Source organism: Arachis hypogaea, chromosome 10, assembly GCF_003086295.3.
Source record: "Arachis hypogaea cultivar Tifrunner chromosome 10, arahy.Tifrunner.gnm2.J5K5, whole genome shotgun sequence".
NCBI classification, from domain to species: domain Eukaryota; kingdom Viridiplantae; phylum Streptophyta; class Magnoliopsida; order Fabales; family Fabaceae; genus Arachis; species Arachis hypogaea.
Window position 1 is genome coordinate 31,156,818 of NC_092045.1, and position 18,318 is coordinate 31,175,135.

Below are 18,318 nucleotides of genomic sequence, written 5' to 3' on the forward strand. Positions count from 1 at the left end.
GTTATATGTGCAAGGATTCTTCCTATGGTTAGGGCGGATGCTGCGGTTACGGTAAAGGTACTTCAACAAGCGACATAAGCTGATTACGGTTTCAGGCCTAGTTACAGGAAGGTCTGGTTGGCTAAGCAGAAGGCAGTGGCACAAATATATGGAGATTGGGAAGAGTCTTACGCGGAGTTGCCCCGTTGGATGCTAGGGATCCAGGCAACAATGCCGGGAACAATCACGGTGCTGAAGACGTCTCCGGTTCAGATTGGTGGTGCGGTTGATGAGTCGACGGTGTACTTTCACCGACTTTTCTGGACATTTCCACCCTGTATCGAGGCATTCCGGCATTGCAAGCCACTCGTCAGTATTGATGGTACCCACTTGTATGGGAAGTATGGAGGGACGCTCCTGTTGGCGATAGCTCAGGACGGAAACTCCAATATCCTGCCGATAGCATTCGCCCTTGTAGAGGGGGAAAATGCAGAGTCGTGGTCATTCTTCTTGTCCAACCTCCGAGAGCATGTGACTCCTCAAGAGGGTATCCTAGTTATCTCAGACAGGCATAATGGGATCAAGGCGGCCCTTGAGGCACCTGAGACTGGATGGCTGCCTCCTCGTGCTTTCCGGGCCTACTGTATAAGGCATGTGGCAGTGAATTTCGCCCTAACGTTCAAAGGTAAGGACTCAAGGAGGTTACTGGTCAATGCTGCCTACGCCAAGACCGAGGGTGAGTTTTACTACTGGTTCGACATCATGCGGACTGAGAATCCAGCAATGTGTGACTGGGCCAACCGTATGGAGTATGACAAATGGACCCAACATGAGGATGCTGGTCGACGGTTCGGGCACATGACCACAAACATCAGTGAATGTGTGAACTCCGTGCTAAAGGGTACTCGCAACCTCCCGGTCACATCGTTGGTTAAGTCAACCTACGGGAGGCTTGCTCAGCTATTTGTGGTCCGGGGACAGACAGCAGAGGCACAACTCGGATCCGGCCATGAATTCTGTCAGGCATTGGTCAAGGCTATTGATCGGAACCTTAGAGACTCCAGGTGCTTTACTGTGACATTATACAACAGGCATCAGTCCGAGTACACCGTGGCTGAGACAACACCAACGGGGACGTTCTCTCTTGGTAGCTATAGAGTTTCCCTTAAAGATCACCGATGCGACTGTGGGCACTTCCAGGCGCTGCATTATCCATGTTGCCACGCCATTGCCTGTTGCGCCTACTCCCGGCTAAACTGGGCGTCATATGTTCACGAAGTGTATCGTATGACTGAGGTGTTCAACGTTTACAAGCAGGGGTTTCTCCCACCTATTCCTGAAGGCCTGTGGCCTCCATATGGTGGCCCAACCATTATTCCTAACCCTAATCTGCGGCGTGCAAAGGAAGGTCGTCCAAAGACAAGCAGGATCCGTGGAACCATGGATCAGTCTCAACAGAATTAGCCGAAGCGTTGTGGGTTATGCCGTCAGCCTGGGCATACGCGAAGGAACTGTCACCAGCGATCACAAAGTGGTGGAGGGTCTCCATCAATCGGCAAACCCAGCTGATACGCAACATCCTGTAAAGTAATGGTGCACTCACCAAACGGCATATGGAACGTGTGGGTCTCCGGACGCCACCGCTCAATAAATGCGCTAAGCAGAGACTCATCAACCCAGAACCACTGACTGTTTAGCCTAACAAGATGATACAAGCCCGCAGTCTCCAGATACGGTATAATCCGGTCATGTAAGGGCATATTCTGCTGCCGCCTAACGGCTGTAATAACCCTACTAGGCTGCAAAACGTTGGTAATAAAATCCCTTAACATACAACCATTACAAACAACAACATACATAATACTGGTGCTAAGAGAACTGTGCACATTAAATTCATGGGTTCTGTTATCGTGTATTAAATACTGAAGCTAAGAAAACTGTGCACTCACTACAACAAATTAACAATTTAAATAAATAAAAAAAATCTTTGAATAAAATAAAATAATGATAATAAAATATTGTGCAAAAATACTATTAACCACACTAAGAAGATAAATAAGCATAATAAAATATGCATTACTAACAATACCGATAACAACATTAATATTTATGTAAATAATATTAATCAGAATCACAAAACAAATAAACGTAATAAAATAAAAATATTTACTAGCAATATTCCTACTAACATATCAATTGCTATATTAGAATTAAATTTAATTACAATAATAATAACAATAACAGTAACTAACCTCTTCGTCGATATATCCTGCCACGTGAGCGATGCCATTTAGTCGGTACAATCGATCCTCATCCTCCATTGGCCCCACCACCCACTTCTCCTTCGCTGCCTCCAAACCTTTTCCCAAATTCTCTCTACAACAATCAACCCACTTTCTTCCTTATGTTGCAAATGAATCCGTCCCTGCCTTCAGCGGATTACATATATATATAGATACACGTAAACCGCGGTGGGTTACCGGGTTTTACGTTCAACATTGTTTCCTCATAAACCGTGGTGACTCCCCACGGTTTATGCACGCCGATTTGCCTTCGTAAACCGTGGTGACCTACCACGGTTTACGTGTAAAACCATTTGCTCCTAATCCGTGGTGACCTCCCACGGTTTATGCATATTTAGAAACCGTGGTGGGTTGCCACGGTTTACATATAAATCCGTTTTGCACATTTACGTAAATAACTCTCCCACTTTATTTATTTAAGTAAATTGCCCTATAAAAAGAGCACAAAGGAAATTTTTTTAAATTGGTTGAGTTAGCTATAACTATAAGAACAATTCTCCACATCCAAACAATTTTAACATCCAAATTCATTCAAGTGATTTAAGTTACGCACTTCTTTTTTCCATTTTCTTTTCCTCTCCCCTTACGCTTCTTCTTCTTCTTCTTCTTCTTTATTATTTTTCAATCTCATTACCGTCATCATCAACAACACCTCCTTCTCTTCCTCCTCCTCCTATTGGAATTTCATCTCCTTGTTCCTTTTCATCATTCTCCTCCATCATCATCATTATAATCATCATCGTTATCATCATTGTCTTCTTCTAATACGTATTGTCGTTATCATTATCATTGAATTTTTGTCATATTGATGACATTGTCTGATCCAAAAATTGATTTGGATATATTTTTGTTCAAAATTGACTTGTTTCTGAATTCAAATTTATATAATGGACAATTTTCGATTCATTTGGTATTATACAATAGTTTCATTTTGATAATATTTTCGGTTCAAAATTATTTAATGATGTCACAACAGAGAATCAGAATCAATAAAAATGTTAGTAAAATGTTGGTGTTGTTAGTGACGATGATAATGATGATGGAGGAGGAAGAAGAAAAGGAAGGAGGAAATAAAAAAAAATTCAAATAAAAAAAGAAACAGGAGAAGGAGGAAGAGGAGAAAGAGGAGATGGATGTGGTGGTAACGATGACGATAATGAAAAAAAAGATAAAGAAAAAAAAGAAGGAGAACAAAAAGAAAAAGAAGCTAGAGAAAAAAGAGGAGAAAAAGAAAGAAAAAAAAGACCAAACTCTGTGCAACGTAAATTAAATAGTTTAGCTACTTAGTTACATAAATCGCTTGGAAGTGTAAGGGGATAATATGGGTTAATGCTCAAATTTGTCTCTGAAAGATCATGCAATCTTCATTTTCGTCCCCGAATGATTTTTTTAATCAAATTAGTCCCTAAAAAATAAACTGTAAGTCAAACTAGTCCTTCCGTCAGTTGGATGATGATGTGTCACATTAAGTGCCACGTGGCAGGTCAGTGGCACGTTGACATGTAAAAAAATTTTTTTACTAGTCAAAATAGTCCTTGAAAGTCCAGACCTAAGTCATTTTTATCCCTCAAATTTTAAAAATTAGTCAAACTAGTCCTTATATAATTTTTTTATTTTTTCTTCATAATATTAAATTTGAAATATTTTTTTATACTACTAATTTTAATAGAAATATAATTGACAAACAAAACATTAGTAATTGTATCTTTTCTTCTTAAAAATTTTTTCAATAAAATTATCTCTCTTCTTTAATTTTTCTCAAAATCTCTCTTATTCTTTTCTATTCTAAAACCTTTTTCTTACATTATTGCATTTTGTTGGAATATATAGATATACTCAAAATTGAAATGTATATATGTATGTTAACCTAAACAAAGTTATACCACTATTTTTTTCTACTACATCTTTTTTTTTTATTATGGTATCACTTACATATAGGATGTAATGGTAGTGATACTTAAAGTCAAAATTTAAAAAGATCCACAAATTTTGCTTCAATTCCTGTATAAACTGGTAGTGATAAACCAGTTTTTCAATTATTGAGTTTTACTATATAAATTAAATAATAATAAAAATTATAATTTAAAAAATTTAAAAGATTTAAAATTTAAAATAATTATTATATTATTTAATAAAATTTAAAATATTAAAATTTTAAATATATAATCAACAATCATTTGATAAACTCATTTAAATAAAAAAATTCACATAAAAAATTACAATTTAAAAATGTAAAATTTTAAAATACAAATGACAAAATAATTTTATAAAAATTTAATTATTTTTATTATTTTTTTAAAGAGAATTTTGTTTATTAAGGTTTAAAAAATAATATTAAAATTAATAGTATAAAAAATATTATAAATTTAATATTATAAAAAATTATATAAGGACTAGTTTGACTAATTTTTAAAATTTGAGGGATGAAAATTACTTATATCTGAACTTTCAAGGACTATTTTGACTAATAAAAATTTTTTTTATCTTGTCAAGCCACATGTCACTGACCTGGCACGTGTCAATGACCTGCCACGTGGCGTGCCACGTATCAATAACCTGCCACGTGACATACCACGTGTCAATGACCTGCCACGTGACGTGTCACGTCATCATCCAACTGACGGAAGAACTAATTTGACTTACAATTTATCTTTCAGGAACTAATTTGATTAAAAAAATCATTCGAAAATGAAAATAAAGATCGCGTAATCTTTCAGAAACGAATTTGAACATTAACCCGGATATATATATATATATATATATATATATATATACACGCGTACAGGGCAGCATTAGATTTCCATCCTTATCCATATCTAATATAATTGGGAAATCTAATTCATGTCAAGTCTAAGATTCTCTACTAATTAATGTTACATATGTCATTACATATAAACTAATTTAATTGTCAATGCCTAAATTACATCAGAAGCACTACACGTGTTTTAGTTAATGAAACCGAGTATATCAAATTAACGTTGGAAAAACAATAACTCAAAATTATTTTATTTAATTTAATATTTATAATTATATATTTATATATCTAAAATTATTTATTTATTTTAATAATAATTAACCAATATAAAATAAAAAAAATTAGATTATTTTAGTTTTTTAGTCTAAATTTTTATTGTGTCCCAAATATTTTTTATATATATTATACCTGGAAAGTATAACAGATCTAATAACCTCCTCCACTTTGATATTCCTTCAAATTGACGTTAGCAAAATTATTAGAGTAAATATTTAATTTAGTTTCTTGTCAAATTCTGCGTAGGCCATGGCCCATGTGGTTTCTAATTAAAAAAATTCAATGTGGCCTTTGTTAATTAAAATTGCGCCATGAGATATATAGGTTGGTTCTTTCCTCCGAGACTATCAAAAACGGTCTACATCACACGTTACCTTGCTTCCTTGGTTAGTGTAGACTAACACAAAATTAACAGACCCATTTCAGTAACTTCTCTTCCAAACATGAAAACATTATTGTTTTGAATTGTTGCCCAAAACAAACCATTTTAGTTTAGACGAGAGCTTCTTAAATCCAAACGTGCTTTGTGAGACTTAAAATCCACTTCTTTCTCTTCTAAAATTACAATATTTAACAAGAGCCGGAGTTATGGTCTGAGGTCTTGACGCTGCGGTAATTCAATTGTCCGTTAATAATTATATCTGGATTCAAAACTTGGTTTAGATTAAATAGTGAATAGCAACTTTTAAAAATATTGTGTGTAAATATGTAGTTGTTCGTACTTGAAGTGAGTTTATAAACTAAAAGGATGAAGATTGGAGATTCTAATTTTGGAGTATGTAAAATTATGTCAAGTGGATAATTTGTAAAACATTTCAATGCTAAAGTTAATAGTATTTTTGCTGATAAGATGCATGTGTTTTTATCTGTTGAGTGTCTTTTTCTTTTATTTCTGTCTTTTTGGGTTGTACCATTTTTTAATATTTAGTGCCTCTAAATTACGTTGTTAACATCTGAATTTGAAAGTTTCAGCCTTTGCCATGCTGCCATTGTGGTGCATTTAATATTATGTTATAACGTCGAATTATCATTTAATCATTGTTTCGTTACGTTACTATTTGTTTAGAACAGTGCCCCCAACTTGGATTCCTGGACCTGACCTTTTCATCATGGGTATTCTAGTTTATGATAGGACTTTTAGTTTATGATAGACCTTTTGTCATGGGTATGGATTTATGATGTCGATTTTATTCTTCGATTGGGACTCTAAAGGATTCTTTAAGAAAACTGAGCAGTTTTCTTTAGTTTTCTTGGGCGATTATTATTTTTCTCATTTTGCAAACTGTTAGCTCACTTTCAAATTCTCTCTCTAGTAATAAATGTAGTTTTAACTTAAGTTTAAATAAATTTTACTTCTACTTTATTTTTTCGCTTTTTAAACTATCTCATTTTCCAAATACGAACAGTTACCCTCTTTTCTTTCTGTAAATTTCTCTTATTGGGTCTTTGCTTTGCTATGAACAATTTTGTCTTACTCTCTGTGAAATTCTACTGATCTATTTTATCTACCATTGCATCTTTTGTTGTGCTCGAGGAGAGTTAGTGGCATTTATCAACAAATTCCACAGCAATCGCCATTTGAGGTTAGTGGAGTTTCTGTTTCTCCTCTTATTTTGTGTTTTTACTAGAAGGATTTCTTTTGAACCCTCGTTCGTTCTGGATGTCATTCCTTGCTTTACGTCTATTATCTCTGATTATGCTCATTGTAGTAGGGACACTACTCTTTTTAGTTTCCAAATAGTTGATGAATACTATCTACCCCTAATTTTCGTATCTACATTTTGCAAGTTCATTCTATGCTTTGAACAAGCTATAGTCATAGAATTTGTATTCTTAGGATCTTTTTTATTTTTGGCGACGTATGGGTGATAACATAGTGGTGGTGTTCCTGTAGATTTTCATGAGATGGTCAAGAAGAAGGTTATCGTGAATCAAGGGTGTGGCGGTGCTGCTAATCTGCCGAGATCCTGTCCTGCCCTCTGTAATGAACAGTGAGCTAGATGTGGACATATATTCCTAGGTTTTTGAAGAAGTCAAGGAAATGGCTTTCACAATTACCTGAGAAGAACTTGACAACTTGAGGGAGGTTCGAGTTATTTTCGATTCCGACGTGAGCAACCTTTACATCTTCTCCATTCCTAGGTCTGGAGATCGGCTATGCCGCATTAACGAGCATGCCGATACCGTTCTAGATTGACTGTGGATGTACAAAACCTTATTTTCTCGGATAGGAGTTTTGTTTACCTTTTTCTTATTTCCAAATAAGCTTGCTAACGCATAATGGATGTGTTCCTTTCAAGCTCCATCCAAATTCTTGGGCCATTATCCTGGGTTTCGAGCTTTTGTTCTCATTCCTGAATATTGAACTTACTCGTAGGGTTTTTTTTATATTTTTTTACTCTCACCATCCCTGACGTTAGGATTTTTGCTAGTAAAGAATTTTATAAAATATAGTCGCGTTGTGAGTATAGATTCTAAACCAACAGAAAATCCCTTCGTACAAACGTTTTGGTTATCACAAGTAACAAACCCCTAAATAAATTGATAACCGAGTATTTAAACCTCAGGTCGTCTTCTCAAGGAATTGCAGGGAGGTATGTTCTTATTATTGGTTATGAAGATTATAAATCGGGGTTTTAAAGATGAGGAACAAGTCATTTAAATTACAATTAAAATAAATAAATAACTGTAAAATAAACTTTTGGCAAGGTATGAGAAATTAGAAGTCCTATCCTAGTTATCCTTATCAATGATGATGAAAATTGAATCTTAATTCTACTTAGTTAACCCTTGCTAGTGCAAGGGAAGGTCAAGTGACTAATTAGTTTGATCTTCAAACCCTAGTTAATTCCTAGAAAAAGATTGGGATTATTGAAGTTCAAGCTAATTAGCAAAGATAGCAATTATCGATCACGTTGAGTCTAATAACTCCTGAGTTACTAATTTCTTAACCAAGACCAAAAGGAGAAAAGTAAATCTACTGGAATAAAAATGTCTTCGGATTGGAAGCAACAGTAACATAAATAAAAGAGAGTAATAATAAACTGAAATACCTCAAATAACATTAATTCAAAGAATAATCTGTAACGTAGAAGAATTCATAAATTAAATTGAGAAGATAAATAAAAAGGAATATGGAACCTGATGAAAAGAGATAATCCTGAAAGCAAAAGAAATCCTAATCCTAATCCTAAGAGAGAGGAGGGAACCTCTCTCACTAAAAACTACATCTAAATCCTAAAAAGTGTGTATTCTCTCTCTCTCTCTGTTATGAATGGGTGGATTCCTCCATTTATAATCCTTCAATCTGTGTTCTCTGGGTTTGGATCTGGGCAAAAAAAGGCCCAGAAATTGCTGAGGACGACTTTTGCAAATTCTGCAGATCGCGCACGTCACGCGTCTGCGTGAGTCACGCGGTCGCGTCATCTGGAGTTCTGTTTTTCCACGTGGCTGCGTCAGTCATGCGCCCGCGTCAGTTGTGTTTTGTAGGTCACGCATTCGCCTCATCCATACGCTCGCGTCGAATCTCTTTTGCGCGAACCACGCGTTCGCGTCGTCCATGCGGACGCGTCACATCCAGTTTCTCCAAAACTCCAATTTGTGCTTTCCTTCCATTTTTGTATGTTTCCTTTCCATCCTTTAAGTCATTCCTGCCCTAAAAGTTTTGCAACTACTCAACACACAAATTACGGCATCGAATGGTAATAAAGGGTAAATAAGATAATTATTTTTAAAGCATAGGAAACATGTAATTCACATATATCATATAATAGGGAAGGGAAAGTAAAACCATGCAATTTATATGAATAAGTAGGTGAAGGGTTAAATAAATCATTCAATTTAAGCACAATATATATCATAAAATATGGGTTTATCAATCCCCTTCCGATCACAAGGTCGAGGATTCATTTCTTTCCGGAGCGTCCCTAATAAAAAAATATTTACTTTGTTTGAGGAATCCTACCATGGATTCAAAGAGAAGTTCTTCAAGATTGAGGGGGTAGAAGGCACGAATCCCTTCTTTATGACGTTGGAAGGTGCTAAAAGATTCAATTTGTATTGGAATTATAATGTCTCTTCACTGAAAATCCGGATTTCTGGTGTCAACGCTAGTGAACTCTTAAGTATTAACTTGCTAACGATGTTGTGAGTTTTGTATTCATGGTTTCTTTATTCTATACCTTGTGATTTCATATCGTTGACGATTTCCTATTTCAGTTAATATGGCTGGGAGACTTGTCGTGATCCCCGAGTTGAAGAGGAGGTTGACAAGTCAAACTCCGATCAATGTGGGTGATGATCAAGTTTCTTCCTCTGCTACCATCAGTCGCCAACCTCAATCTCGTAGGGTTGAAGAGAGTTGGGAAGGGAGGGGTACCGAGGTCAAGTTTCATGACCTGGAAGGGGATTCCCGGGTCCATTCTCCTTCAAGGAAAAAATTAAAGGCCACTGGTAAGGAAGATGCCACTGCTCCTTTTCCTTCATCACTTAGGTACGTCTTAGACAAGAGATTCCAAGCTCCTGAGATCGTAGACCAACATTTCTTGAATAAGGAAACAAAGTTAGTGCTTGCTAAGATGCCCCTGGAAGACACCCTTTCCCGAGTCCAGAAAATGCTTCTTTGTTCGGCAACGTATATTCGTGATGTCGAGATAAAGATTAGCAATCTCCGTTTTGACTTCCTTTCTAAGGACAAAGTGATTACTATTGCCAACTCTCAGATCCAGAACTTGAATTATAAAGTTACCTCAGTCATGGAGAAGCAGACTTCCCTTGAGACTGAGGTGAAAACTCTAAAAGAGGCCAAAGCTGCTTCTAACTTAAGGGGGTAATAACTTGAAGAAGCAAGTTTCTGAGCTGATTGAAAAGATTGACGAGCTTGACCTCTCAGTCAGGAAGGTGGAGCTGGTTGCCATGGATGGGGTGTTTGATACAATGCGGAACATGTTTTGGCAAACGTACCTAAAGGACGCGGGAAGCAAATGGGGTTTTCTCTATTATCATGTGTTCTCAGGTTTTCCGGTGCCTTTTAGGGCTTGGGCTCTTCTGTCGAGTCCGCCTCCTTTTAGACTGGGCAGATCATGATTCTTCCCTTGCCCGTCTATCTCCATCCCGAGAATTGCCACGTCTTCGAGGTGACCTCCTATCTTCTTATTGACGTTGGGGGAGAACATGAGTCCCGTCGATTGGGATCCTGACCGTGTTTAGGGTTCTCGTGATTGCGCTCTTCACGTTCCATGACCGGGCGACTTCGGGAGCGTGACTGCCTAGATAATGAGCGTTCAACCAATCGCCGTTCAAGTTCTAAACTGTGGCGCTCCAATTCTTGGACCCGATGTTGGATTTCTTGCATGGTGTGATGGTAGTCATCCCCTAGGCCAGCGAAATGACTAGCTTCTGCGTGGCGGGGTTCAGGATTTGGGGCTCTTTGATTCTTGTACCCAGGGGGAACTGCTTTGTGACTTGAGGTGACATCAGTTTTGTGTCTGTCCTCCCGATGTTGGTCCCTTTATGGAGTTTGTAAATTGATGGTAAAATGAATTCGATGTTCGACCATGATCCTTGGTGAAGTAGGATCCCCATAGAGATGCCAAATGTTCATACCTGAAGTGAGATTATGAACCGAAGGGATGAAGATCGGAGATCCTAACTTTGGAGTATGTAGAGCCAGGCTGGGTGGACAACCTGCAAGACACTCCGATCCTAAAGTCAACAGTGTTTTTTGTGATAAGGTGCATGTATCTTTAACTGTTGAGTGCCTTTTTCTTTTATCTCTGCCCTTTTGGGTCGTGCCATTTTCGAGTATTTAGTGTCTTTAAATTACGTCATTAACGTCTGGATTTGACAGTTTCAGACTTTGCCATGCTACTGTTGTGGCGCGTTTAATGTTATGTCATAACGTCGGATTCTCATTTAATTGTTGTTCTGTTACGTTACTATTTATCTAAAACAATAGTATATATAAATTTATAAACTTGTAATATTTAAAATTAAAAATTTTCTGGAAAAAAAATGCTGCATTCATGAAACAAAAATGATCTTCATTGGGTATTCTTATTTTTATTTTTTTTTATTTGAGCATTCACTAAAATTATAATTAGTGGTAATCCCTAAGTGTAGGACGGATGGGGGTAGTGAACTTACCCTAACAAATTTTAAAAGCTCATATACTATTATAATAGATGTCTTGTATAGAATAAAATTTAATAATATAGTGATAGTAAAAATAGTTATTATTCTTTATGTAATAGGGTTTAAATTTTTCTACATATATTTATATTATTTGTATTTTTTATTTAATTCAAATTTTTTTTTACATTTCTTTTCTTAAGATTAATTTTAACATTTATAATGATATAAATATACTTTAATATTATTTATGATAATATTATTTTTTGAGGTAATGACCAAATTAGTACCCGAAAGATTCAAATGCTGACATTTTGGTACCTCACTATTTGTTATTGACAAAATGGTCCTTAAAAGGTTTTAAAATTTGACAAGTGTACCCACGAGTGCACCGGAGCACATTTCCGGCAAGCACAGTGCTGATGTGGCCACCGTGTTTTGGTGACTTGGCAAACTACCCCCAAAGTTCCCTCCCCAACGCACACTCCCTCCCCTTCCCTCTCCCTTCCTGTCGCAGCCCCCATCCCTAACGCACACTTCTCCCTAATCGCAGTCCCCGCCGCATCACAAGCCCCTCTCCAACGTACACTTTTCCTTCCTCCCTCAACACCACCATTCACAGCAACAACAACTTTAACATCAATAGCAACAACAACCTCCACCACATTCTCTCTCTCCACCACTCCCTCTTCCTCAATGCACACTTTCCTCTCCCTTCCTCAACACCACCATTCACAGCAGCAACAACCTCAACATCAACAGAGTTGTCCCAAATCATCAATTGTCTCAAAATACTTTTATTTAGTTGTTTCTTTTTTATTCTTTTTTAATTAATTTTTACTTCTATTATTATATAAAAATACTTTAATGTATTTTAAATTCACATAACAAAATTGTTAGTGCAATTAACTTATATTATTTTATGTCATATTTTTTAATGATATAAAAAATAAAAATATAATTTACTATCACATAAATACTTAATAAAATAAATTAACTAACAAAATATTTTAAAATATATAATTTTATATTTTATTATATATAAAAATGTAAAAAAATTATGAAAAAATTATAAAAACTGAGATAATTTTTTTATTTGACAAGTATTTATTAATTTTTTAAATTATAAAATTAATTATAATTATATCTATTATCAAATATATAGCATTATATTTGATTATACAAAATTTTAATTTTCAACCTCTCTACTCTTAGATTCCTGGATCCGTCCCTACCTAAGTGAATTAGATATTCTTGGTTATATAAACTGTACCATATTTATATGATTCACTTAGACTAAAAAATAGATATTTTTTATTTACGTGATAATATAATATATAATTAAATATATTTGTAAAATTTTAAAATAACGTATTGAAGTTAAATTCATTCGAAATAATTCAATTATAAAAATAAAAGCCTAAAATATCATTCTTTTAAAAACAAAAGGTGGGCTTTCTTTCTTGTATATTTGTGCAGTTCTATTATGAATAGGCATGGAAATTTTTTTTCAACAAGACAGATACTCATAGGATTTATCTGTCGGAATCTAAAGGATAAATTTGGCGATTGTTTTTTATTCGTAAGGGATGCATGAGTATCTTTTCTTTATTTTCTACTCATTTTAAGTTAGAATTTATTAAGTTTCAATTATGTTTTAGTGTTAAAATGCTATTTGGAGGCTACTTTGAATTACTTTGGTGTTTTAATTATTTCAAGTAAAGTTTGGATCAGTTTGCAGTGTCCGTGTGCAAGAAAAAAAATGAAAAATTTCGAATATGCTAAGCTGGCGCTAAATGCGGACCTGGCGTTTAGCGCTAGCAAGCTAGCAACAAAGGGAACGTTCTGCCACTCTAGGGCGTTAAACGGCAACCCTGACGTTTAGCGCTAGCCATGCGAACTAAGTTTTACTCAAGAAACATCTTTAGTTGGATTTAGCTTTTAATTATTGTATTTTCCTTTATTTTAGTTATTTTCAATTATAAACAAAATCTTTTAGGTTTAGAGTTTATTATTTTATTTTAGTTTCAAATCAAATTATGTTAGATATAAAAAGAAAAAGATTCAGCCCTTCGGACTCTCTTCTCTTTGACGGATCTCATTCTACAGTTTACAGTTTTTAGAACCCTAGTTTTTTCTCTGAGCCATGAGCAACCAAACCTCTACTGTTAAGGTTAGGAGCTCTATTTATTCTATGGATTGATACTATTACTCTTCTATTTTAATTAACGCACTGATTTCAATATCAAGAATTTATTTTCGTTCTTCATCTTAAGGACTTGGGTAGATCGGAAGAATAACTCTTGCTCTAATTGTATTCTTGTGAATCTTGGAAAAGTAATTTACTTGGACAACCTCTTGTGTATGTATTTGATAAGTTTAGATCCTACTTAATTGGTTCCAAGGTTATTGTTTATACTAACCATGTTGCTCTTAAGTACCTTCTAACCAACTAAGATTCTAAACCAAGGCTGATTAGGTGGGTGCTACTTCTTCAAGAGTTTGACATTGAGATCAGAGACAGGAAGGGATCAGAAAATCAAGTGGCTGACCACCTTTTTTGGATAGAGCCTGAAGAGGGAACGCAACCACCAACTGCTGTGACTGAGACATTCCCGGATAAACAACTCTTCATGATTCAGAGGTATCCATGGTTTGGAGACATTGCAGACTACAAAGCCATGATGTTCATCCCAAAGGAGTACAATAAACAACAAGTTAAAAAGCTTTTAAATAATGCAAAGTACTATTTGTGAAAAGAATCTTATCTCTTTAAGAGATAGATGGGATCATTAGGCTTTGTGTCTCAAATGAGAAAACACAGCAGATTCTCTGATATTGTCATGGTTCAGAGTATGAAGGCCACTTTGGTGGTGAAAGGCCAGATACTAAGGTCTTTCAAAGCAATTTTTACTGGCCAACTCTCTTCAGAGACTCAAGAGCATTTGTGAAAATTTGTGACAAGTGTCAAAGAGCTGAAAATCTCCCTATCAACCATGAGATGCCACAGTAGGGGATTCTAGAAATTGAGTTGTTTGATGTGTGGGGTATTGACTTCATAGGACCTTTTCCACCCTCATATTCAAACACTTATATCTTGATGGCAGTGGATTATGTGTCTAAGTGGGTGGAATCAGTGGCCTTGCCCACTAATGATGCCAAAGTGGTGCTGAGCCTTCTTTAGAGATACGTTTTTAGCTGGTTTGGTGTCCCAAGGACACTCATTAGTGATGGAGGAAGCCACTTCTGCAACAGACAATTGGAATCACTTCTATAGAGATATAGAGTCTGTCATAAGGTGGTAACCTCTATCACCCACAGACAAGTGGACAAGTTGAGGTCTCCAACAGGAAACTCAAGAGGAATCTGGAGAAAACTGTGAGTACTTCAAGGAAAGATTGGGCTAGGAAGTTTGATGATGCTCTCTGGGCATACCAGAATGCATTCAAGACTCCTATTGGGATGTCCTCTTAGTAGTTACTGATAAACCCCGTTTTGAGGGTTTATCTTGTGTTGAATTTAGAGTATTTTGATACCTTTTACCCACATTTATTCAATGAATTAGCATGATTTTGTGATTGTCTCCTTATTTGTGTTTAAGTGTGAAAACATGCTTTTTAGGCCTTTAACTTGATGATTTTAATCTCCCTTTGATTCCACTAGATGCCTTGATGTGTTTGATAGTGATTTCAGATTGAAAAGGCTAGGAATGAATCAAAGGAGTGAAGAGGAAAGCATGCAAAGTGGAGAAATCATGGAAAAAGCCAAAGATTTGGACTCGCCCATGGACGCACGTGCGCACCAGGTGCTTACGCGCACCTTGCGAAATGGTCCATGGACGCGTACGCGTGCTGTGTGCATACGCGTCGATGTTGATACTTGATTTTTGAGTGAATTTGCACCCAACGAATTCTGAAGAGTTGTGGGGCCTAATCCCAACCAACTTTAGCGCCAAAAATACTATTTAAAGCCAAGGATTGAAGAGCAAAGGGGGATTCAATCATTCACACACATTAGAATTAGTTTAAAGTTACTTTTAGAGAGAGAAGCTCTCACTTCTCTCTAGGGTTAGGATTAGGATTAGGTTTAGTTCTTAGATCTAGGTTTTGATTCATCTTCTTCTACTTCTTCCTTTCAATTCCTCATTGTTACATTCATTCTTCTTCTATTCTTTTGTTGTAATTTCCTTTATGTTGTTCTTACACTTTGTTGTAGATCTACTCTTGTTCCTTATCTTTTCTTTCAATTCAATTAGAGGTAATTCATAATAATTGTGTTCCTTTTGATTGTTGTTGTTAATTCATTGCAATAATTGTTGTTAGATTTCATTCTTGTTGTAGATTTCATATGCTTTCCTTTTATGCCTTCCAAGTGTTTGATTAAATGTTTGGTTGGATTTTAGAGTAGAATTTAATGCTCTTGGCTTGGAAAGGTAACTTAGGATTTCTTGAGTTGCTAATGTCCAAGTAATTGATTATTGGAAGCCATTGACTCTAGTTCTCACCAATTGAATTAGTAGAGAGTTAGAACTTATGGACTAGGATTGATATAGCTCATTTGACTTTCCTTTACTAGTTAAAGGATGACTTAATGGGATTAATCCTTGCATTCTCATATTGTGGTTAGTGATTAGGATAGAGCTCCTTGACCACCAACCCTTGCCAAGACCTTTTTAGCTATTAGTTTACTTCTTTGTCATTTATCTTTCATGCTTCTTATCAAAACCCCAAAAATATCTCATAACCAATAACAAGACACTTTATTGTAATTCCTAGGGAGAACGACCCGAGGTTTGAATACTTCGGTTATTAATTTTAGGGGTTTGTTTTAGTGACAAACAACTTTTTGTATGAAAGGATTATTGATTGGTTTAGAAACCATACTTGCAACGAGAATTCATTTGTGAAATTCTATACCATCAAAAATCTAATCATCAGTTACTCTATAGGAAGACCTATCATTTGCCATTGGAATTGGAGCACAGAGCATATTGGGTAACAAAGTTTATAAACTTTGATGCCAAGGCTGCAGGAGAAAGAGGCTGCTCCAATTGAATGAGCTTGAAGAATTCAGAAATTCTGCCTATGAGAATGCCAAGCTTTATAAAGAAAAGACCAATATGTGGTATGACAAGAATATAGCCATAAGAGCTTTTGAGCGAGGCCAGAAGGTTCCACTGTTCAATTCAAAGCTCAAGCTCTTTCCCAAGAAGCTGAAGTCCTGGTGGTCAGGACCTTTTGTGGTAACCAGAGTGTCACCTTATGGTCATGTGGAGCTTCAAGAAGAAAATTCAGACAGAAGATTCACAGTCAATGGCCAGAGGTTAAAGCATTATCTTGATGGCAAGATTGATCTCTAGAGGTCTACTCATCTGCTAACTTAGCAGAACTGACTGCCAAGCTAGTGGCAGTAAAGAAGCGCTTGTGGGAGGCAACCCAACTCTTAGTATCCTTAATTTCTTGCTCACTTTGATTTGGATTTCTTTTTATTTGATTTTTTATGCTTATTCTTAGTTTTCCTTAGTTTAATAGTGTTTGTGGTCATGCAAAGTGTTTAGAACAGGAACAGGAGGACTCTAGAGGAGAAACAAAATACCCCGGAGAGCATTTCACTCGAGTGTTCTGGCACTAAATGCCAAGCTGGGCGTTTAGCATCAGAAAGCACATAATTCAGGGTGATTTACGTCGTTTGGGACACTAAACACCAGGCTAGGCGTTTAGCACCTGAGATGGCAAGCAGAATGTTGGTGTTAAATGCCAGGGAGAGCGTTTAATGCCCTAGTTGGCACAAGTTTCCAAGCTAAACGCCACCTGGAGGTTTAGCACCAACCCTCATCCTAAAAAAAAATTATATATTTGTTCCTGGCGTTAAACGCCAGGGGTGGCGTCTAATGCCCTAAATGCCATGGAGTTTACAACGTTGGGGCGCTAAACGCTGGAGCTAGCGTTGAGTGCCAGCAACGCGAATTTCAAATTTAAAGAAGGAGTTTTGACCATTACAATGGTCGTCACACCCTTTTCTCTCTCATTTTGACAGTCCAAAACCCCTTTCTTTCTCCTCATTACTTCTCTTCAACCATCAAATCACCTTTTCCACCGCCCAATTCATATCCTTCAATTCCCCATACCACCTACCACAACCTATTCCCCTATCATATCTTATCAAATCCTCCCTAAATCTCCTTTTCCCTTAGCCGAATTAATTCCCCAACCCCCATTCTTCTTCATCCATGACCGAACCCCAACTCCCTTCCTCCTTATAAATACCACTTCCTTTTCACTTTTCAACACACCTCCATTTTCATCTTTCTACTCTTCTTTCTTTTTACCCTTCTTACTTCCCTTTCCTTTTTTCCCTTTCTTTCCCCCTCTTGGCCGACACACACCCCAACCACCCCCATTCTTTAACGTCATTCCCTTTTTTCCCTTTTCTTTCTTTTCTTTATTTTCTTGTTCTTATTCTCTTTTTATTTGCTCGAGGACGAGTAAAAGATTTAAATTTGATGTTGGAACGCTCTGCTTTTCACTTTTCTCATATTCCATATGGCACCTAAAATCGGTGAATCCTCTTTAAGGAAGAGGAAGGAAAAGGCTCCTGCAACCAGTCTATTTGACTTTACCCAGTTCTTCTCCAAGACCCACGAGGATCACTTTAATGAAGTTGTGAGAAAAAAAGGTGATCCCGGAGGTCCACTTTGACTTGCAACCGGATGAATATCCGGAGATTAGAGAGTAGATTTCGAGGAGGGGTTGGGAGATGTTGTGCAACCCTGTGACTGATATGGGTGTTCTGATGGTCAGGGAGTTCTATGCCAATACTTGGGTGACTTATAAACATGCCAAAGATGTGAATCCCGAACCAAAGAACTGGCGCACT

The 18,318-nt window shown here is 36.4% G+C and overlaps 1 protein-coding gene across 1 annotated transcript; it reads left to right on the top strand.

The window, feature by feature from the left end:
- The first annotated feature begins 210 nt into the window (after positions 1 to 210).
- Positions 211 to 1,443, top strand: LOC112717483 (uncharacterized). Its single transcript, XM_025769497.1, has one exon. The coding sequence runs from the start codon at positions 211 to 213 to the stop codon at positions 1,441 to 1,443; it is 1,233 nt and encodes a 410-aa protein (XP_025625282.1).
- The last annotated feature ends 16,875 nt before the right edge of the window (positions 1,444 to 18,318 follow it).

Bases quoted from the DNA above. Each gene is read 5' to 3' on its own strand.
- LOC112717483 (XM_025769497.1), top strand. From the start codon at position 211: ATGCCGGGAACAATCACGGTGCTGAAGACGTCTCCGGTTCAGATTGGT.